This window comes from Phaethon lepturus, unplaced genomic scaffold (genome assembly GCF_000687285.1).
Source record: "Phaethon lepturus isolate BGI_N335 unplaced genomic scaffold, ASM68728v1 scaffold18742, whole genome shotgun sequence".
Classification (NCBI taxonomy): domain Eukaryota; kingdom Metazoa; phylum Chordata; class Aves; order Phaethontiformes; family Phaethontidae; genus Phaethon; species Phaethon lepturus.
Window position 1 is genome coordinate 20,993 of NW_010522843.1, and position 23,148 is coordinate 44,140.

Here is a 23,148-nt window from a genome sequence, read left to right on the forward strand (position 1 = left end):
GATACAAGCAGCAGCATGATTCCAACTTCTACTAAATTGGCTGTCATCACCAGTCTGTTCGCAGTGCAAGAGATGAAACAGGAGGGCCGGTTGAAAAGCAGAGGGAAGAGTTTGCCTTGAGGAAGAATATAGCATTTTTTTAAATAATCCGCTGAAATGGACTGTGGACTGTACTCTGCAGCAAGATGAGGACTGATTCCTGGGATGCATGTAGAGCGGCCTCTATCTCAGAGGCATTGGGACTCACAGGCAGTACAAAAATATTTAAAACATTGTTCATGGAAAGAGAGAATGAGAAGCACTGAGCTTATGTAATGCACTTAGAAGCAGGTAATGTGCCTATGCACTGCTGTTTGAAACAGATGTCCAGTGATGTGGTACTAGTTCCCACAGTCTATATTTATATATGCAGATTCCTTTGGAATTTCTCCAGAAATCATCAAAAGTAAGAAAGGGAAACCCTGGTGAAGTGAGCCTTTGTCCGAGGTTCACTGCAGTCATGAGGAGTACTTCCATTAATAACTGTAGGTGAAGGATCGGTGCGCAAGAAGCTCCAAAAGGGTCGGCAAGTTCTGTGCTGAGAGTCATAACAAGGCAGGCAGGGGCAGGGACAGTGTCCTCACTGGCACGGGTGCAGCCCAATAGTACCCGAGCAAGGAAAGCAGAGCAGGTCTGGTGACAACCACCAGGGTCAGTCACAGTCCAGATCTCCAGGAAAATCCCTAGTAGAAGGCAGGCCCAAGGACAAGTGGGAAGTCAAGTCCGGGTCCCCAGGGCAGGGGGCAGAGCAAGGGCCAAGGGTCAGAGCCTCAGCCTGAAATCTGCTTCTGATCAAAAGGAGGGGGAAGAAAAGGGGAAGCCTCTGCTGAGGCCTCTCAAAGCCAGACACCTGCACCATGTCCAAAATGCCAGACAGCTGCACCATGTCCAAACTAACCCTGAGCCCAGGCAGTCAAACTAGCCGGAGTGGTGGGATGTGCTCAACACTATGACAGTCAGGTCACTTCTACCCCGGTACTATCCCTATGCCACCTTCCCCCAGTCCCCCATTTTAAGTTGCACAATGTTGCCTGCCTGTTAAAGAAGCCAGGAACAAAATATATTGCAGCTGTTTGTATTGTGTTTAGCTGTTAGCCATATTTCTATGGTAATTCCAGCATAAAACATTGAATAAATACCATTCCACGTGCCAAATTTAATCATTGTTAGGATTCACAGTCATAGAATGCTGCAGCAGGCTAGATAAGGCATAAGCAGTTAGATGTAGGGTTTTTTTCTGCACAGGTTAGTTATTGGCCACTGTATCCTGCTCCAGATGGGTTAAATCAAAGAGAAGAAAACCCCAAAAACTCTGGGCCTCTGAATACATTTGAAGCAACAGTAAAAAGTATAGTAAAAGGCCTGCCTCCAGGTGACAAGCTAGTGACAAACTACAGGAATCATCTGATTCTTTACACATGAACATTTTTATCTGGAATATTTTTTACTATAACAGTTTATTTTTCTGCATTATGCAACTATGAATTTCAGTTTCCACCAAGAGTTCTGTTTTTAAGTTGCACCATCTGGTTCTCTCTTCATCTGTCTCTAACCTGTGTCTCCTGCTCACTTCTGCTTTGGCTCATCAACTAATAGTGGTCTTGAAAGTCTTGATTTTGATACTTGAAACAGCATTAAGAGTGGACTTGCGGCACTGTGCTCCATTAGCATTTAGTATACTTCATTGAAGAAGGATTAGTTTGAGAACCTCACTGAATTCTTGAGAAAGCCCCAAAGGCACTGACCCAGATCTGGAATAAAACTTAGCCATTAACAGTATTTTAACAAGGATTATCTTATTATTGGACAACTTAAGGGAGTGGAAATAGGCCTCAAATTGCTCAGTTTAAATCCAACCCAGGACAACAATGGTTTAACATAATTTTCAACTGAAGCACTGTAATTGAGTGGGCTGAGCAGCCAGATTTTTGCTGAGTAGTGCTCACATTAGAGAAGCCATGCAGCTGATTTGTACTGTAGTTCTTTAAAGAGCTCTCAACAGTCATGGACTGAACAAACACAGAGGCTCATTTAAGATGGTTCATCCATGTCAAAGATGAAGAAAAAAGTGGCAGAGTAGCTGGGCTATTACCCTTACCTGTGCTGGAGCTCTTCTGTTGCTAAATGACTGAGATAACTCTTCAAGGATGAGTGACTGATAGTTCCCAACAGCAACAGATTCACAAGCAAGAAAAAAGATGAACAATGTCCTGAAGAGGCACTGTGATGCAGCAGACCTTGTACTGGCTCTGCCACAGACTTGCTGTGTATCCATAAGCAACTCAACAACCAGCTCTTACTGCCTCTAGACTGCCAGTTGCCTGCATGCTGCTTTAGGTGTTCATGGAGTACAGGTCTGATTGCTCTTCATACGTGGATACCACCAGAATAACAATGACATAGTTTGGGGTTCCTACAGCATAAGTTTGGGACCCTTTGTGTTATCAATACACCTCACGTTCTCCATGCCTCTGTCTTTTACAAAGATGATAACAAAACCCCAAATTAGAATTACACCAGCTAATGACTGCAGAGCACAACGAGCTTCTCAGTGAACAGTATGCTTGCATCAATTGACAGCAGCAGGATTTTTTCTGATAATTACTTTTTCCTTACAGCATTCCTTGCCAATTTGTCTGAAATTATTGACAACAGGTGTAATGCATTCTCCCATTTCTCATTGTATCACTTCAGGCTTCTTATAAAGTTTTTTTGCACTTACTGACTTAATAGGCATTTTATTTTTTTTGTTGCTTTTCATCACAGGTGGCTAATGTTCCATTTCTGGCTGGCACACTGAGGATGAAATGTGATCATTAAGTTAATACCCAGTTTAACTATACCAGTCTGCATTTAAATTGAAGCAAAAATATGCATAAATAGCTTCAGGTTTACCTCTTCAGTCCCTCTCATTATATGTTATAGCTTGATAATTTTATTTCTATATAGTAATTATTTTCAAGCTAATATATTTTTGTGCATACAGTAATAATATTTGACTTGTTTCTTTGTCACTGAAAATTAACCTGGAGATTGTAGAGCTGACAAAATAGTTTCATCCTGTCACTGGCTGTGACTAATCTCAGTGTTGTCTCCACTTTTGCTTTATGAATTTTAGCTCATTACCAGAAACAGAGCTTAATAACAATATATGCTAAAAAATCATTCACTAATGCATGCCTGCTTTAAATAAAATGAAACATTTCTTCTTTCTTTTATAAAAGAGTAAGAGAGTTCTGTGTGAAGCTGTTCAGAACCATGTCTCAACGCACTAAAGGTGTCATTCACCACTGGGACAGAGCTAGAGCTTTACTCAAAAGCTTAATAATGTTAACATATTCTTTCCCCAGTGGTTTACATCTCAGGAGCTTAAACCATTTTATGAAAAATAATTAATTATCTTTCAGCATAGCTGCTGCCAGTTAGGCCAAACAGTTATCCACAATATTAGAAGAGAAATTTAGACACGAACAGGTTGGTGATTTGTGAGGAACACAGTGGTGAAGGTGTGAGGTGGGAAACCTGACCTATGGCCTCTTCAGAAGCTTGTTTTTCCAGAATGTCCTCACACCTGTGCTCTACTATTTCAGGATTTGGGGGAAATACGGTATTCTAACTGTGCCTTTTCCCCTCAAAACCTGCCTTAAAAATACCTACTTTTCAGAGGGGGCCACAGTGAGTCGTATACTGCAGCTGTGTTGGATTTATGAGACCTATGCACTCACCTATATAAAGGGAATTGGCAGCTGTCAAAGGAGCTCACTTAATCTTTACCTGCTAGGAAGGGAGTGTTAGAAAAGCTGGAGATTCGATGCAAAAATGACACTGATCTTTAACATTGCACAGGTGAACATGCATAAAGTGTGGACTGACCTCAGTTTCTTCTCCTTGGAAGACCACGCCTACTCCTCTAGAACTGGTTCTTAATCTCTTCCAGTGAGTTTTCACACTTTCCAGTGTTTCCATACTCAGTTCTCTATATCCTCACCTTCAAATTTCTTCCCATTTCAACTGCCCGGTCTGTTTTTTCTTCTCAAAGTTCCCTTAATCCAGCTCTTGCCAATCCTCTTTCCACCATGAGAGTTAATTACCTTTCAGTATGTTCACAGCACATGTACTGCTATGAAGGTAAACTAAACCACTTCTTATATCTCTGTATTATTGTAGCTACATCTCTAAGTTTGCAGACAAGTTGTGAACTATTATCTGATGGTTTCTATATTTATTTCCCTCCACTTTCAAGCTTGTGGTGCCTTGCTTACATTTTGGATTCTTTTGAAGACATTACATAATTTTTGATAGCTTTCAAAAATATTTTCTCTGGTTCAAGCACACATTGAGTGGGATGCGAAGGAGGATCTGTGACAGTTCTGCAAGAGGTCAGACTAGACCGCTGCTTGTCACACTAATTCTTGTGTCGGCTTCAAGCACATACTCAGGGCATAAGGCTTGTTCATGATTCCCCTCCTGAATTACTGAAGTCACAGTATTGATAGCTGATCTGATCCAGGGGGTAACACTGGGGCATTTACAGCTAGAGTTGGAGAGTGGAAATAAGATAGTTACTTTTTTTTTTCTGTTTTCTGAGCTCTTGAGAACTGATTTTAAAATATGTATGTGTGTGTAATATATTTGTGGCTTATCTTTCTAATTACCAATATTATTGGCTTTAATTCATGGTAGCATCAGAGTAACTTTCTATCTCCTGCTTAATATTTTTTGGAAAATAAATTTGCACCAAAGCCAATCATGCTGCAGGCAGTTAAAATAACTCCACAACCCTGAAAAGCAACAAGAGGCAAAACTATACTCACAGAATCTTTGTTCTAGTTTCTTTTGACTGATGTCTGATAAACATCTGGTGAATATTGAATTATAATTCTACCCATCTGTTACTGATAGCACAGCATGTTAGGTACTCTGCTACTAAGTCCAAGACTGCTGTGGTTCCTCATTCCCACACACCCAGATAAGGGTGTGAGGGGAGGGAAAAGGTGGGACAGGATACAGTCCCTAAGGTATTTTCAGTGGTGTTCAGCCTTCCTCAAATACATCTGAAATTTCCAAGGTTTTTAGGTTCTATTTCAACATCTAAGTTAGTGTATGGGATTTCAAGAGACTCATGTGCTTTGCACTATGAAGCTAGCCATTGCTGACAGAGCTGGAACAACACGTCTTAGGACATCTAGGCTACACCTCAACTAAATATACCCTAACAACAATGATTTCTGATAGGAAAATCTACCTTCTACAGGCAGCAGTTGTGTGTTCAGACACACAAGGTAGCCTTACTTTACTAACCAGTTTTGCAATATGAGTTTTAAAAACAAGTAATGAGAAATGGTTGTTCTCTCATGAGAGACATTTCAACGTGTGTCACTTTTTTCCTCAAGATGCTGTTATCTTGAGGAAAAAAGTGATTTTTAATTTTTATTTGCCCGCTTTCTTCATTATGAAGTGAAGCCAAAATTTGCAGACAATATTAGCAGAATAACTTTAAAAAAATAGCTGTTACATATTTTTATATATAAAGAATTTTTTTTCAATATACAAACAAAATAAATTCTATAGGATATAAAGAAAATGTATTTACTTTGCTTCTGTTTTGGGAGAACTGGTCTTTGTGAATTAAGCTCATGCAGGGGCTGTGTTGAGATTTTGTAGTTTCATTCCTACTCCAAGTTTCTGTCAGAAATTCTTGTTAAGTGTTTGTGCTTAGTCTGTCATGAGTGACTTCAGAATTTGTCTCTTAATTAATCAAACAGCTTTTTTCTGATGCTTTTTGTCTCCTGTTTTCTGCATAATCATGCTGAGTACATTTTGACCTCACCATTTTCCTTTCTTAAACCAATACAGCTGAAACAGGCCTGTTTTCAGGAATATATGTACACTTGGGTACCAAAACATGCAGGCACTCTATTTTTTAGTCTCTTAAATTCTTGTTAAAAATTAAGGCCAAGTATGGGGAACCATTGCAATAAGGTTTTCCAGTGGCCACATTGCTCCTTCATGAATCCACCTTCTATAAATTGGTTCCTTCTACCTTCAATGAACACGGTTCATAGCCCTCTGGATTAGAAGACGTAATACATCAATTATAGAGAAATAATCATAGAAGGACCCTCGCTTACCAGTTGCCAAGTAATTATTACAAAGTGCTGTTTGTCTCCTCAACTGATTTCAATGCCCTAGTGAGGAACACTCAGCCCCTCAAAGGACTAGGCCCCATGTCATTTCTAATCACATCCTTAGCTCCTCTCTAGTAGGTCTGGGCTTTAGCTGTGAGTCAAGCTGAGATGGTGGAATGGCATGAAGAGTTATAAGAATTAAAGATGGGAAACCTTCATCAGTTTACATTGCCTGCACTTGCGCCAAGATAGGACTCTTCAGACTTGCAAGTAATTGCTTTGAGTGAGTTTTGTAGCAGTCTACAGCTGTTCTTTCAAAGTTTGTAGTGATATCAATTAAGGAACAGTAGCTATAGTTACGTACAGGGTTGGGATTCCTTAGAGGTATGATAGATTGTGACTAACAAAATGTCTGTCAGCTTGGCTTAGGGATTCTTTCACTTCAAAATGGTTACATTGAAAGTAATAAGCAAAACAATAAACCAGTCAATGTAGTATTCAGCTAGAATATTCTTTACTACTCGTATTAATTACCCCATAGTCAGATAGCTCTGTGATTAAATTTACATTCCTAAAAATTCCCATTAAGACAGTGACTAACTTAATTCATTTTCTCTGCTTTCACACACAGATCAACTTGACATCATTTCAATGGCTGAAACAACAATGATGCCTGAGGAAATTGAGCTTGAGATGGCAAAGATCCAGAGACTTCGGGAAGTCTTAGTCAGAAGAGAATCAGAACTCAGGTTTATGTAAGTATCAATACTTCTGGGAAAAGACTATGCAAAATTAATCAAAATAGGAAAGAATGCTATTTAGAAGACTTTTATCTGCTTGACATTTTAAAAGGAAGAAAGATAGAGAGCATCCCAGTTAGGTGAATGCTTGCAAAATGCCATTGGGAAATTATTTTTGTAGTTGCAAAGGAAATTACCTTTTTTATTCAGCACCTTTTTTATTCAGCATGATTTGCAGAAAACATAAAAGGGATCTATTACTCACAAAAGGAAACTTTAGCAAAGTACGTGTCTACAGAGCATATTTTTATACCTGACTTCAATCCTTTGTGGGAAGGATATTTGTCTGAAGAAAATATCAACAGGTAGGGGATTTGGAGCTTTAATTCAGGCTTTATTCCTCACTTCATTAGTGGTCTTAGACAGTTCATGTCACAAGAGAGTACACTGTGTTCTGGACTAATAGCAGCCAAGATTTGACATTTGTTAAGTGGAAGCCATTATGTTGTGAACACAGAACACATTTTGAAGTATCAAATTAAATACCAATACTCCAAGAGAGATTTTCAAAACTGTCAAAAGGGTCAGGCATATGAGGCTCACTGAAGGTTAATGAATGTTAATCCAGTTTTGATGATGAAGTCAATAAGGTTTATAATTCTAAATCACTGAATTTAGAAAACCAGGACTTACTTATTAATAAGGAGTGTACTATTTTGAAGTTCCATCTGTCCGTGAGTACCTGAGGTCAGAAACTAATGCCTTTGCTGACAGGCCAAGAACCTCAGTAGATCTAACACTTGCTGAACCCAGATCTTTGGCATTAAGTGTAGCTATAGGAGCGTGAAAAAAGTTCACTTGCTCTCTTCTCCCTTTAAAGTACAAAGATAGGACTGGTACTTTAACACTTACACCTGGAGATTAATTTCAGTGTCCTGACTTGCACTGCCAGAAGTTGAAATCTCACCCTGAAACAGCACAGACATTGAGTATTATCCCAGAAGACTTCAGCCCAGAATCACTGCTTAGCCATCTTTGGAAATAGGGACTGGTAATAGTGACAGTGACCTTTAATAATGCTGTAGTGGTACAAATAAAGTAAACAAGAAAGGTTTTGTCACACCTGCTCCTGGTAGTCGACTTGGTTATTGGCTTGTACATAAATTTAATCCAGAAGAAGCCTCATAATTGAACCCTGTACTTCTCTTAGCATTTTCTGTATCAAACAAAGCACTGAAACTGTCCCAGTGAATGAGCGCCATGGTGAACATCTGCTTGTCATTGCTTTACATGTTCTTCACTTGTTCTGTTTGTTCTGGTATCCAGTCTGTTCTTTTCATTTCCCCCATGCTCACGCTCATCTTACTCTTTACCCTGCATGGCCTAGCAGGTGTTTGAGTAAGAAACTTAACACAGAGGAGCTTGCTTATTGAAAAGGAAATATAACTGACATTCATACTGTGCAACAGTACTCTTCCTGCATTAGATATCACCCAAACACTCTGCCTGGAGCTACCCAAGAGCACTCCCCAACTGTCCACTGTCTGAGTGAGGAAAGTTCTTCTGAGCATGTCTCCGCTAGGTTTGGCCCGAGGTATTAGCAAAGCAGGCAGATGAAAGAGGCAGCAACTGCCAGAGATGGCCCCACTTTTTTGTCTTTTCTAAGTCATGGAAAGCCAAGGTTGCTGCTGCCACTGTCTTCAGCAAGAGGGACTAAGGTCTGTGCCACTGCCACGGACCCTCTCATTCCTTCAGCAGCAGCCGGCCAAGATGACCACTTTTCCAAGGATATTCACACAGCTTTCTAGCCTGACTGCTCCCTTCTCTGTGGCACAATATCTTGACACTGCTCATTAATCCTTCAGACATTTAAATTCAGTTTCTTAACACCACTGAATAAAATTATGAGATAGCATCTGTCTCTGCACTGGGACTCTACTTGCAAACCAAGACTGCACTGATCATGATTTTTCAAGCCCCATATAGGCTTCTCATCTTTCTAAGCCCATTTACAACAGGCAGGTTCTTCATACTGTCTCATCAAGTATGAAAGAAAAAGCAGCCTTTCTCACTCACTAAGGCCTCCAGAATTAGAACATGCTTCCCCAATAGCTTTTAGGAGTCCAAAAAATTGTCTATTTGACTTTTTCTCATTTTTAAAAACGTTTTTACATTTTATTCCTGGCAAGTGAGAAGCATGTTGCTAGTGATGCCGAAGTAATGTAGCAGCACCTGTTCTCTACTGCCTTTCATTCTGGTTAGTTTACACTGACAAGGACTCAGTTGCATTTGTCTTCAATGACAAACGTCTTTTAATGTCAAATGTCTTTTAATGACCTGTGATGGGTTGACCCTGGCTGGATGCCACGTGTCCACCAAAGCCGCTCTATCACTCCCCTCCTCAGCTGGACAGCAGAGAGAAAATATAACAAAAGGCTCGTGGGTCGAGAAGGAGAAGGAGAGATCACTCACCAATTACTATCACAGGCAAAACAGACTCAACTTGGGAAATTAGTTTAATTTAGTGCCAATCAAATCAGAGTAGAATAATGAGAAAGAAAACCAAATCTTAAAAACACCTTGACCTTGCAGAGTTGTTTCTCTCACATATTCTCACTCTTCTCTCCGGCTGCTGCCACGCAGTTTTTTTCTCCCCCTTCTTAAATACATTATCCCAGAGATGCTACCACCATCGCAGATGGGCTCAGCCTTGGCCAGCAGCGGGTCTGTCTTGGAGCTGGCTGGCATTGACTCTATTGGACATAGGGGAAGCTTCTAGCAGCTTCTCACAGAAGCCACCCCTGTAGCCCCCGCTACCAAAACCTTACCACATAAACCCAGTACGTGACCTCTTGCTGAGATTAACAGTACAACTCACGGCTACCTCAGTGGTCCAAGTTTTTTATCTTAGTTTTATCTAACTAAGCAAATTACATAGACTCTAATTCATAGACATATTGTGAAAGACTGTATGTGGCCATATGTAATTTTTTCTTTTTTTTCCCTAAGGTAATGCATTGCCAGTGTCCCAAGACTAGAAGTCCATATGTAGGTTATGAATTTTAGTAGTTGTTTTCTTCTGCCAGGACTAGATTCCCTTATGAATGACCTATACAACCAACTGCATGAAGATGAGCTATGTCAGACAGGTTGAAGGTAGACTTGACTTTGAACATGTTGCTGCTAAGTAGCAGTACTGCACCTACGCTCAGACCACTGAGTTCAAGATCAGCTCTAATGAGAACCAGATTTCTTTAGTTCTTGTACCTGTTTTAACTTTTCATTCAATTATAACAAAAGGGTAAAACATACATATAGTAATGGAGAAAATAAGTGGTATGTTTGTATTCTCTTTTTTTTCCCTCATGCTGTTAGCAACAGAGTAGAAATTCTCTTCCGTTAAATTGGGCTTTTTTTAGTTCTTATAAAAGCATAAACATGATGAAATAATTCCATATCACTTACACATCCAGCTATAGCTTAGATCGCCAGCTACGTTTTTAAAAGTAATGGGTCATTCTTCTCACTGTCTCTCTGTATGATGGATTTTTTTTTATTCACATGTATCCACATCCTAAAGCTAGGACAAAGTACATTGTAGCTGTGCTTTAAAATAAATAAATAAATAAATAAACTAGAGAGCTTGTGCTCTGAGTGTTTCGCCAGCCCTAACAGCAGCCATGGCTCCCTCCTGTTAGAGGCATACAGCCTGTCAGCTTTATTTACACACACCAGTAACTACCACAACTCTTCACAGCACAGACACTGTATTTTAACAATAGTCACACTCAAGAATAAGACAAAACACTGCAAGCTAGACCTGTTGCTAATGGAAATCAGAGCAAGCTCTTCCCCTGTCAGAGCAATACAGGTTTAATCCATGGAAGGAACTTGCTCTAAGACTGCTAATTGAAATTACTATTTTCCTTGAAGAAGACGCACAAAGAAGATCGGGATGGGATAATAATAAAACTCACGGTTACTGATGTTTGAAACAGCCCTGCAACAACACGTTGTCTTTAACTGTTATGTCAACATTTTGCCTAAACAAATGCAGTATCCATAAAATAAGGGCATTTGGCAGAGAACTGCTCCAAGAATAAAAAATAAACCAAACTGAAAAAAAACCCCTAGCAAGGTCTGGATGCTCAGCAGACCTGGAGTTGGCTTGCATTTTTCACACTGCTGTGCGTGAACCAGTAAAACTTTTCCTGCTGCTATGTGAGATCACCCATAACGTAATATTCTTTCAGGCAGTTCCTCAGCTGTGATCTATATAGCATGCGTCTCTCTTCAAGCGACATGAACTCTAAATGAGGGATTCTTTAGCAAAACATACAGACAGCTTTCCTTGCTTTAAAAGTTAAGGCATCGAGGCCTTATTTTTACCACAGTAATACTATAAGGTCCATCTTTCCTCTCCCCACTGAACAAAGTAACACCAATGACTCATAAAGTCTGTCGGACAACATCGGGACAAAAAGAAATACGTTGTTCCTACGTCACTACACAAATGTTACATTACAGTACTCACACTTGGTAACACTGCAGTATCTAAATAAAATCTTTACTGAACGGTTTATCATCACTAAAAGCTTTAGAAGAGACACCCTGTAGGGGTGAAAGAGTGGGATGGTGAAGAAATAAAAGCAGATACTTAATTATCATTATTATTTCAAAGCAAGTCCTAAAGTCTTTGAGAATCAAGCAGTGGGATTAAACTAAAAAATGAAAGGATTTAATAGTATTAGACTTAAAAAGTGGTACAGAGTAGTGCTCAAAAACCATAAAAAACCGTATGTGTGTTTTTTTTTCTCATACATATCCAAGCAGGCTGTGTGTCTCATCTGGTAGCCTACGTCTATCAAACATACTATTAGTTCAACAGACCTAGATTTTCAGTTTTCAAAATTAAAGTGAGGAAAATTGCAATTATATTTGAGCAAATTTCACATACATTTCTGTGATTGAGTTAAAACATCAAAGCTTAGGTTTTTAGTTCTGAATTTCCCCCCACCTCTTTGTAACAGTCACACTGTGAATACGCAAGTTGCTTTGTGCTGTACTGGATATAAAAATTACTCACAATCTTCACTCTGGGTCACTGACAGAAAGGTTAATGTCCTCAGGAAGAAATCTTCCACCTTTAGAAAGAGATTTGGACACCCTGTCAGCAACAGTAACTCACACGATACTGAAGTCAGTCACCAGATAAAAGACCTCACCTACCTGCAGGCTTATGATTCTAGTTAAAGAAGAGAAGAAGCAGCAAAAATTCCTTTAATAAGTGACACACTTTATTTTTAAAGTTTAGAAGGAGTCCTTCATAGGGGCCGTTCCACTGCAGAGCCATGCAAGGCAGTGCTAACTGCTTGCCCTCACACGTGAACTGAGCTCTGCAGCCACATGAGACAAAATGGCTGCCATTCTGTGGCAGCTCAGCCAAACAATACAAAATGGCTGCCTTGCCTGTGGGGTCACTGCAGTGACCCTTCCCCTGGCACCCACCTTCCTCTCGCAACAGCTCTGAGGAATTTTTTTTCCTTCCTTACAAACTCTGTGTGCTCCCCTTATTGTCTGCTGGGCTGTGTGGCATAGAGGGCTGTGGGCTGCAAGCTAAGGTCCTCAAAAAACTATGTTTTTCTAGCGACCACCTCCAATGCCCCTGGCTCTGGTGGGGGAGGTAACAGAGCACTGGCAAGTCTATCCCAGGAGGCTGTCATGAAAACCGGGGGATATGTGGATGCAGGGCTGTTAAGTGCATGTGTCCTCCACCTGTCCTTCAATAAAAACACTCACTGCTCAGATCACCCCAAGCACAGCACCAAAGGTGGCCATGTACCCTGGTTCAAACCTGAACTCAGTGCCATTTTTGGGGCACAGCTCTGAAAATTAAACTGTCTGGCAGACATCTACTGACAGCTTCCAAAAATTGCATCATTCCTGCCTGGTGGACAAGTCAGGTATGTATGAATATCCATCAAAATTATTTTAAAATTCAGAAGATATCTAAGAAGGTGTTACAATTTGCCCACATCTCTATACCAGGCCCACAAATCATGCACTGTCCATAGCCCCACAGATCAATACATACTGGTTTTTAGTGACAGACCAGTAATTTACTGTTGAAGGGGAATACCTGTTTTTGCTCTTAGACAAATATAGGTATTTCTGTAGTCTGCCTGTCACTATATTAAAGAAGAACTTCCCCAAAATACAGAAGAAATAGAACATTCCATGAGAACAGTGGAAACAGGATTTACCCCATAAAAAATCCCAAAAATTTTTAAGTGAAGACCACAAATATCCATATAGTTTCCATACATGTGATTTTTCTCTTTTGTACTGCTTTGTAGTCCTTTGTATGCTCTTTTGTCTCTGCCTTGCAGATAGAAGTGGAAATTCCTTACTGGTGTTCTAAACATAATGTGAGACCTCATTTCAGTAATTAAAAACTAAAGCACTTAAAGATAAACAGTGTAACTTTGTGGAACTCTGAAGTGAAGCAAAAACATACAGTACAGGAAACTCCAGCTGACATCTCTGATTTTCAAATTTGTGAGGCTTCTTTATTGCAAAACACAGCTTTTTAATTTTGAAGCCTTAATTTGTGAAGCTTAATAAAATTCAATGTGTGACAGCATGTTCTTAGCCTGTACCCTGATTTTTTTTTTTTAAAAGCAAGGGAAGCAGCTCAACGCTTTTACCTATTTAACAGATCACATGCTATATACCACAGTGTAATACTTCATCTTGTAGTGTATACTTTAAAAGAGACCAGCTTTCTGATAATTCTTGTTTTTCTTTTTATCAATACAAAGAAATAAAGAAAGCAAAATCAGCTGAAGCAGTTGATTAACAGGTAATAGTGTTTCTAAACCTTGGTGCAAATTGCAAGTCAGATATTAGCCTTTGTAAGCCTGTCTTTTGCTTTGTTCCATGCTGTTATTTCTTCCTTTAAAAAGAAAAGGAGGGCAGCTGAAGACAGCTGTACTCTTCATATCCAGGAAATACATACTATTTCCAGCTGAATACCTGCTTGCTATGAAGAATTAGCTAAAGTTTACACAGAACCAATTTTCAGATTATAAAATCAAGCCTTCCTCAATTAGGTAATGCCACAGTTTACATTGTGCAATCACATTGTAGCTCAGGCAACCACAGTTGCAGCAGAGCAGATGCACTGTGATTTGCTTTGTAATTGCATTATCAAATCCTATTTTTGTCTCAAGACCCTGCCTCACTTAGTGCTCAGGATACACCTTCTCAGAATTTGTCAAGGTTATGTAGCAATTGTGGCTGTTTGTAGCACCTCTCCTTCTATGCTACTGATATTGTGAAATTTCAAAAAATTACGCCAGGAGCTGTTGTGACCATCTCCAGCCATCGCAGGAAATGAAAACATAGCTTAAAGCCATCATATGCTATCTACAGCTCTTCTGGGTTTAGTTTCAGAAAAGCTGAGGACTCAGCACGTATTGATATGAAGGAGACAGTATGTACAGAAAAGCATCAGTTTATAGCTAGCCAGCATTCCCCCTCATTTGCTTCTCAGGCTTCTCTCAGCTCCTTTCTTAAAATGTTCTCTATAAAAAGAGTTCTGGGTCAAACTGTGAATTTTCAATCTGTCTTTGCTGTTAAGGAAAGCAAACATACCACTTCAGAACATGCACACTCACTCTCTCTAATTCTCCTGTCCCTCTTCCTTTTTTCCTTTCCTGGTGAAATAAGCTGTGGGATTTGCTCAAGCAGCATCCTCTTCTTTGCACATTGAATGTGTTACTGCTGTGCGTACTTGCATGTGGCTTCAGAAGCAGTTTAGGATTCATGTCACTGGGGGGCATGGAAATCTACTGTGCTGAAAGACACGATTGTAAAAATGGGTAATGCATGTGTTAGCTCAGTGTAGCTGACAGAGGAGACAAGCAGGAAAACCTCAGACCTCTATATGATATCGGAATAGATCAAAACTGAACCTCAAAATCATTTGTAGTGCAAAGTTCATGCATTTTAAAATGTACTAGCATATTCTGACCCAGTAAATATTAATAGTATAGGTGAGATCTTACCACCCACAGTTACTGCCTATGCCTGTGAATAGAAAAGGGATGGAGTTCTTATAAAGTAGCATTCACTGTCATCACGAAACATGCTCCTTAGGAAATCTGCCAGTGCCTGACACTGCTGGCTTTCCAGATGGAAAGCAAAACTTGAAGCCAGCTATATTGGATGACCTTGAACTAAAACTGCAGAAGTTGCTTCCACCTGTGATCGTTGTCTTGGGAGTTGTTATTTCTGCAATGTAGGTGATACTGAATGGCAGGTTTTTATATATAGGGAATGTAAGATATTAAATAGCAAGCCCTATTAGGTTGCTTTAGGCAATTGTTGAAAACAGTTTTACTTACCTCATTAAATTTGTTTTATCTACAAAAATATTATAAATATAACACACAGAGTATTTGCTTAATGTCCGTGTGGTTACTACATTGCTAAACTAATACTGTAAAAAAGCCAAATTCACCTCCGCATTGACTTAGCAGAATTAAAATTGGTCATTGTCTTTGTACACGCTCACTACACACCATTAGATGACTCCCTCTTCTCCAGAGTGCTCATAATATCTACATCATCCAAATTCTCCATAGATCCATTCAGGGTTTTAGGCCATTTTACACTATTATGTTTGCTTACTTGTAATCCCAGGAACAATTACCATTTATGTAGATAAGTTTGCTGCAGCTTGACTTTGCCCTGGTAATAAACTCACGCTAGCAGTCCTACAGCTTCATTAGCTGTCCAGAGTACATAATTAATCCCTGATTTGTTTTGTTTTTTTCTTGCTTCCAATCAGGCTTACTTTTTCTTTACTTGCCTTTTTAACCTTTATCCTTTTCCCACTTTGCAAAAAAACCATAAATCTCTCTTTTGATGCTGTGACATCGATGTACCCATTGCTAGTAGTAGTAGAGGTGGGACAGTCAGTAATGGTCATTCTGTAGGGCACTGGACATAATGATAGAATCTCAAATTTAGGGCAAATTCATCATGGAGATAAATTTATAGTCCATATTCCTTCTAAGGACAATAACACATCAACAGAGGTCAAATAGGATTCTCACCTTTATGTCTTTTGCAGTATGCACAGCACATTGGTATTTTAAAGTACAGAAAGGTATGTCTGCTGATTGCATGGCTTTATGCCACTGCTAAGTGAAGCAACATCAAGCTACACAAGAACTACGAAAGTGAGAGGTTAATTCCTTTGGTGATGATAACCTTCAATAAACCAATTTAGAAATCCTATGTTTTAACTTAGAATAAGTGCAGTAAATCTAGCAGACTCACACAAAGTGGCACATGAAACAGTCTGTCATTACTGGCTAAATTAAAAAAGTAATACTGTACTACAAAGCCTGCTTATTTATGTGGGGTGTTTCCATTCTTAAGTGAGAAGAGGCAGCAATGATTGCTGTCTTTGTATGAACAAAGTTCATTTCAAATTTTAATTACTTTTTCGACCAAATACTTTATCTCTGTTTCTAGTGACTCACTAATGTAGCATCAACTGTGACTTCTCAGTGGTTTAATGCCACATGTGGCAACAGTGACACACACTGAGCATCACCCTGGGTAACGGTGAGAGGGAGGAAGAGTGTGAAAGAGATAAACAGGCTGTCAAAGGTGAATAACAATGGTAACTCACTGGTTATATATTGCTAAGCAGGTGTTCTGACTTTGCTTTCTTGGCTAGTTTTGATTCTTTCTCTGCTACTTCTGATCATTGTACTCTATATTATCTATTTTCTCTCCTCTAAGTTTAAGCACGGAATTCTCTTAGGACTGTTTACTTACATGTACAGCGTCTAGTACTTCTGACTTTGACACCTAGCTGTTACTACTACAGTGCAAAGAAATAACACCAACAGAACCAGATTTTTTTTCATGAATAGAGTTGTTGTTGTCAGTGTTTTCTGATAAGATCTGTCTTTTCATGGAAAGGAGTAATAAATCTTTTGTCCTTCACAGTTCTATAATCTTAAAAATACAATATAACTTACTGTGAATTCCTTTTTTTTCCTGACTGTACCTTGCCCTAGGGTCATAGGATGCACTTTGGGATGCTGTAGAGAAGGAGGAAGTTGTGTGATAATACATATTTTTCGATAAATATACATGTCAGGTTGTTGGCTTCGTAAGAGAAGGTGCCACTAAGGAAAATATCAAGCCCAGCTTTATGAGGGTGTCCCACCCCTGTCCTGTCGATATAGCCTGGTGTGGCACTCACTCTTCTGCAAGATAGGATTAATTTGAGGCTGTGACTGTATGTCCCCATTCGTCTTTTGCATCCCAAGAACATTGCAATGGTGTCTTACCTGCAAATAACCAGAGTCTTTGAGGAAATAACCAGGAAACGGTAAGCTGGGAAATGGTGCAGCCTGGTTTCTGTAATGAAGGTTGTCAGATACTCAAAGCTTGAGGCTTCTGAGATTAGGGTCAGCATTTCGAACGAAATACCACGAATCTGGGAGCCTCATGGATGTCAGTGTGCCCACTATAGAACTGGTAACTCTTGGAAGGTCCAGCTCTGGTGAGTGTCTCCCAGCTCTTCAGATGGGAGCCTGGAAGCCTCAGGAACGTGAGTTCAGGACAGAACTGCAAAGTTCCAGACTGTGCACTTTAAGCTGAAAGTATAAATACAAATCAGCTCTCAAAGAGGAAATAAAAATGCCTTTGTTCAGTTTGATCTCTCTGCAGAGCCATCTCCTTTGCCCTGCTGACAGCAAACAATCAACCCCAGAGGAAAAAATGACATTACACTTTCAACTGTGTGGCAGTAGAAATGCTAGAAATGCTGTCAAAATGCTCAGAAAGGAAAAGCATTTTTTTAGTGGGCTATAACGATAAACGTATCTTTAGCAAAGTATTTATAATGAATTGTAGACTTAGTACCTGTTAGTTGAGGTGTTGGTGTCTTAAAAAAGAAGAAAATGTAACGGGAGGTATTTTCATCTCTGTTGGATAGCTAGAAAAATAATTATTTAATAGAAATTTTTCTTTAAGTAGCATTTTCTACACTGAATATATGTTGTGGTTGTCACAAATTGCTGTTAATAAAAGAGGGAGCAGCTCTGGGTATCTTGAATCTTTTTACTTAGTCCTTTTTAGGTCAGTAATTTAGCACTGTATTTCCAAATGTAACCTTTATTTTCAAACTGTTTTTGATTTCCCAGTTCTTAGCTACCTGTGGTCTGGTTTGCATGAGTGGATGGTAGAATGAATTGTCTGCCATGAGACCATGTATCCAAGATAACGTACTCATAATACATCATGCATATATAGCACTCACAGTTACTGTGGCCCACCCTTACGCACAGTTGATCTTCCTATAGCCAAGGCTCTGTAGTAACATATAACTTTAGACCTGTGGTATTTCAGTGGTCTCTCTCACTTGCCTTCTGCTATAAATAGGAGACTACAGATCAGTGACGATTCAACAGTGAATTGAAAAGTCCTGAAATGGACTGACTGTCAATGTTTAATTTTATTCCAGATACCTTTGTATTCTTTTTAGCTTTGATACCAAATAGTTGCTTTTCTTACTTAAAAATAAGAAATTAAGGTCAAATACGGAGGCAAATTAATAAGGAAATTTATCATCGATTTTGCTAGAGACAATACATAGCCAAACCTAGAGTTTCCTACCCATGCTGCCTAATAATAAATAACAAAATAAAAAAATAAATAACAAAAAATAAAACTACCAGACCAGCTTAAATGAACCATGCACATAAGCTGGCCCTCTGCTTTTACATGCAGTCTTCTGTATGCTACTTCAATGGGGTTAGATACTTCTGAATTTAAATCTAACTTCTCTGTTGTATGTTTTTAGACAAATTAGCTTAATTTTTGCCAGGTGGAGAAATATTCCTCTCCACAGTGGGGGAAAGCTCCTCTTGTTACTCTGGAGGTTGACAGCAAAACTTTGTAACTGGCAGAGGAGATGGCCAAGCTCAAGAGAATTTAATGGCAGTGAGAATGAAATACAGACAGATTCTTTAGATACTGTTATGAATTTCTGTGAAATATACCTTAAATATGACCTCCAGGGACTGAGATTTTCAAGTCTCGCCATTTTCAATTGTCTGAAACAACAGCTGAATTACATTACTTTTCAAGTTGCAGTCCAGTGCTTCTATCCACTGTTAGTCCATCAGAGAGCACTGTTAACAAGAAACGATAGACACACTTATTTTAATAGTTAATCATGGGACTTCTGATTTGTAACCTGACCTGCCAAGCAGGCTGGTCAGCAATCTGTTACCTTAATTGCCAGCTCTGTGTCTTCCAGCCTGAGCAGCACCAGGTGCTGAGCTAAATAACAAGGTGATAAACGCACACTGTAATGACTCAGACAACTTATGCTATATTCATTAAATGTTGTCTGTGATTTCACAGATTTATAATTAGAAGCTTTAAGAAACTAATATGAATTGACAGGGACAAAATGGAGTCAAATGTAGAAGAGGGGCATACATAAACTTCTTGTTTTCTTCTATTCCCAGAATACTTTCACCAATTCTAGATTCCTCACAGCTTTGGTAAGGCCTTAAACACCTGCAGTCCCCAAAGGCAGCCTCCACTGATGTCCCTCCTCCCCATCTCAGTCTTTTTTTTAACAAATCTGCAGCTTGACAATACATGACTATCTCTGCAGCAATTCTCTTTTATTTCTACACAGCTCTTTACTTCAATCACCCAAATTTCTCCATCACTAGTGGCTGCTCTTGGCTGGTGTTCAGCATGTTCACTGGTGACACAACCAACATGATCATCTTCTTACCTCTATGTTGAGACCTTCTCTAGATACATGGAATCATGTCAGCTCGTGACTTAGCATGATATCTGGTTCTTAGGCCATCTCCTAGACTGGCACTATCAAAGTCTTCAGAAACTCTAACAATTACAAGCATTTTACTTCTGGGATAGGAATATATTAAAACAGAACTAAAAATAACCTAAGTGCCTGCAAACCCTCTTGGAAGAGATGGAAGGAAACCAACAAAACCACTCTAATTTTTTTTAACTTCAAGCACTTTAATGCAATAATGGAAAACAAAAGAATCTCAGACCCTCTCTTTACAGACATGCTAGAGGGAGCACAGATCTATTTCTACGTTTGAAAGTCACTCAGCAAAGGCTCTCTAGACACACTAAACTGCTTTGCTTGTCCTGAAATCAATGAAAAATATATTTGATGCTTATGTAGCTGTTATTAATAGTGCTTAGTCTGAAATCTTAAGCATTCGACAACCTTGTTGGCCATCTCTTTTTCTTTGGCTGACCATTAAGGTGAGCATTTAGTGATTTTCCTACTGCTTTTTACTATCATTTTTGCTTTTTCCCCCCATCCATGGCTCTAGATGGTAGCTAGGTCTTACACTAGGGAATTTGTTTTTTTATCCTCAGCTGAAAAGGCAGCAGAAAAATTTAGCTGCTATGGAATAATTTCTGTTGAAACAAAACACTTCTTTTGTGTTCAGTATAGAAAGTTTCTTTTTTAAGTCCTGCCTGTCATTATCTTCCACAGCCTCCGAGACCTGCTAGGGCACAGCTGAATGGAAGGTCTCCTCTCTGTTTCCTTGCCCTGCTCCCCCTCAGTCCAGATGGTGCAGGCAGAGGTGACTCATGCTGTTACCTCACTTGTGGAGATTATGGGAATGACAGTGCTCACAGCATTCTCCTGGTAACTGGACCACAGAAACACGTATTGCGGCTGAGTCATTGTGCCAGATTATTGCAGACTCTTCCGACCCACTTATTTTTCTGTCACTTTGTGACATGTTTAGAAAAATCTTTTGCTCATGCTGTTTATTCATTATGAGCTATTTCATCTTTTTTTGGGCAAACACAGTCGGCTTTTAGGTGTTGATGATACTGCTCGAAATACCAAGAGAGAAAAGAAGAATACATGCTTATGTGATATCTCTAAGCATACAGAGGGTTTTGCAATAAGCAATCAAGAAACACAAAAGCAGAAATGCAGACAGTGTGTCAGGAATACATGAAAGCACACTGAGAATTCATCCCTAGTTCAATACTATTGCAATTACTCCAGGAATGGATTTGGGCTCTTGAGAAAAAGAAATGTTTTATCATACTCATAACTCATGTGTTTAAGATTGCTGGGCAGACATTTAAAGCTCAGCTCTGGGGGAAAAACTGACATGTAACTGCTGTTTGCTTTACTGATGTTTTTCTACAACATCAAAAACAATTTCACAGGGACTGGAAAGAAGTCTCTATTCCAGAGAACAGAGAGTTCAGCAAAGGTGGTTTGTATATTGCAAATTTTATGTAAATGTCTCAAGCAGCTTTGCAGATTACTTAAACAGACCTGGAGGGTGTCATTTCAATACCCTGTGCCATGCTGTATCTATAGGGAAAAAGCCATTACATTCTGCACAGACCAACAACCTGACTGTGCTGCTTTCCTTTGAGAAAAGCACGAGGTGCACAGGGAGCACAGTGCGCTTTAAGCTGGACTTTAAGTCTGTGTAACTTCTCCTCTTGCTCATCTTGCATTTGACTTATAACACAGGAGAGGAAGTGCTGCAGAAGTAGGCTCAGCGTGTTTCTCCATCTTCTCTGTAGAAGGTTAGGGGACCCAAAGGAGTTTTGTTTTCTTTACTCTGCAGATTCCTGCTCTCTTTAAGATTCCCAAAAGCTCTTTTTACTTCCTAAAGAGGTCTGATGGTAATACAAATATCCTCTCAGTAAATCCCTGCTGACTATCCAACTTTCAAATGAGAAATCCACTGGGATTTGATTTTTTTTTTTTCAGAGGCAGCATTAACTTCTCCTGTGCTTCCTGTAACTGTTCACATCCTCTCTTTTCCCCCTTATGTTCTGGTTCTTGGAAGGTTCATAGTACCAGTACAGATTCAATGGCCTTCTGAGAGCTTTCCCAAGAGCTCCTCCTCTTCCCTTTTGAGTGCAACAAGGTGACTCTTGCCCACAGCAGCAGATGGGAGGAAATACGTTCCATGTGCTTTAGGGGATTGGTACAGATGGTGGGTTTAGCCTTTGTCCATCATCAAAACGCACTAGCCTACAGAGCTGGGACTCCAGAGAGGTCATATGGCTTATGAATTTTGGAATTCAGATTGTCACAGAGCTGTTACAACCCTTAAGCGCTTGGCCACATACTTACTTCTCTCCTGTGAGTTACAAGGCAGGAACAAAGTTTAGGTCTTGGGGAAAAACAGATGCTAAGAATATATATGGAGAGCACTAGCTATATGCTCTGCAGTCAGATTAAAAAAGAGCCAAAATAATGGGAGGAATTGCAACTACAGTTGCAATATGGGGCCAGTACCTTTGCCACAAATTGAACATAGGGGCTGTAGGGACTACTGACCATCAATGATCTTGCTCACTTGCAACATACTGCCAATGATATTTTAAATTCCTGAAAATCCTGAGAGGAGAGCAGTGACATTAGCTTTTGGGAGTTCCTTGAGCAGGGCAGGGAACCAAGCTGATACAGTGAAGTATTTTAATTAGTGTCTTTCAGATCTTCTCAGAATGAAACCAAATCTACCTGATACAGGAAAAAGAATATCTTCTCTCTGTATGTCATGGAGATCTCTACTGTAGAAACTCACTGTTCTTTTCACTAGCTGAGGGTCTGGCCCCTAAATCTCACCAAGAAACTGTCAACTTTGTTAACCATGGTAATTTTCCTCAAATATATTAACACTCATTATATTAATATGACACCCAAACTGCATGAACATTGAACGAATAAGGAGCTGTGAGGCTTGCTCTTATCCTAGCATATTTTGAATATTTAGTCTCCTGAGGGGATAGATTGTTAATTGATAAAAGTAATTTCAGCACCATTTAGTATGATGAATCATACTAAAGAGTATGAGTAAAGCAGGCTCTGCTTGTGATCAGCATGAATAATATGGGGAGCCCAAGTAAGAACAATCATCAGTATAAACACCTCTGCCTCTAAGTGTCCTAAACACATACAGCAGTGAACCATGGACTAGCCCTGAGGCTAGCACGCTCATTTTCACAATAAAAGTCAGTCTTACAAGACAGATGTATGGTGGGAGAGCAGATCCCCAGCAGAGGTGACAGTGGTACCTAAAGAGGGAAAAGAGGTCAGCAATAACATTATGAGAGGTATTTCACTATCATATTTTGGGAAGAGAGAAGTAAAAAAGCAG

General features: G+C 39.5%; 1 protein-coding gene across 1 annotated transcript in view; it reads left to right on the forward strand.

Annotated features, from left to right (window-relative positions):
- Window positions 1–204: 204 nt before the first annotated feature.
- The window catches only part of LOC104616819 (chromosome unknown open reading frame, human C16orf45), a 30,820-nt gene continuing 7,876 nt past the window's right edge, over window positions 205–23,148 (forward strand). The window contains exons 1-2 of the mRNA XM_010281960.1: window positions 205–298; window positions 6,799–6,922. Coding sequence (XP_010280262.1) covers window positions 205–298; window positions 6,799–6,922 — 218 coding nt within the window. The remainder of the gene's footprint in view (window positions 299–6,798; window positions 6,923–23,148) is intronic.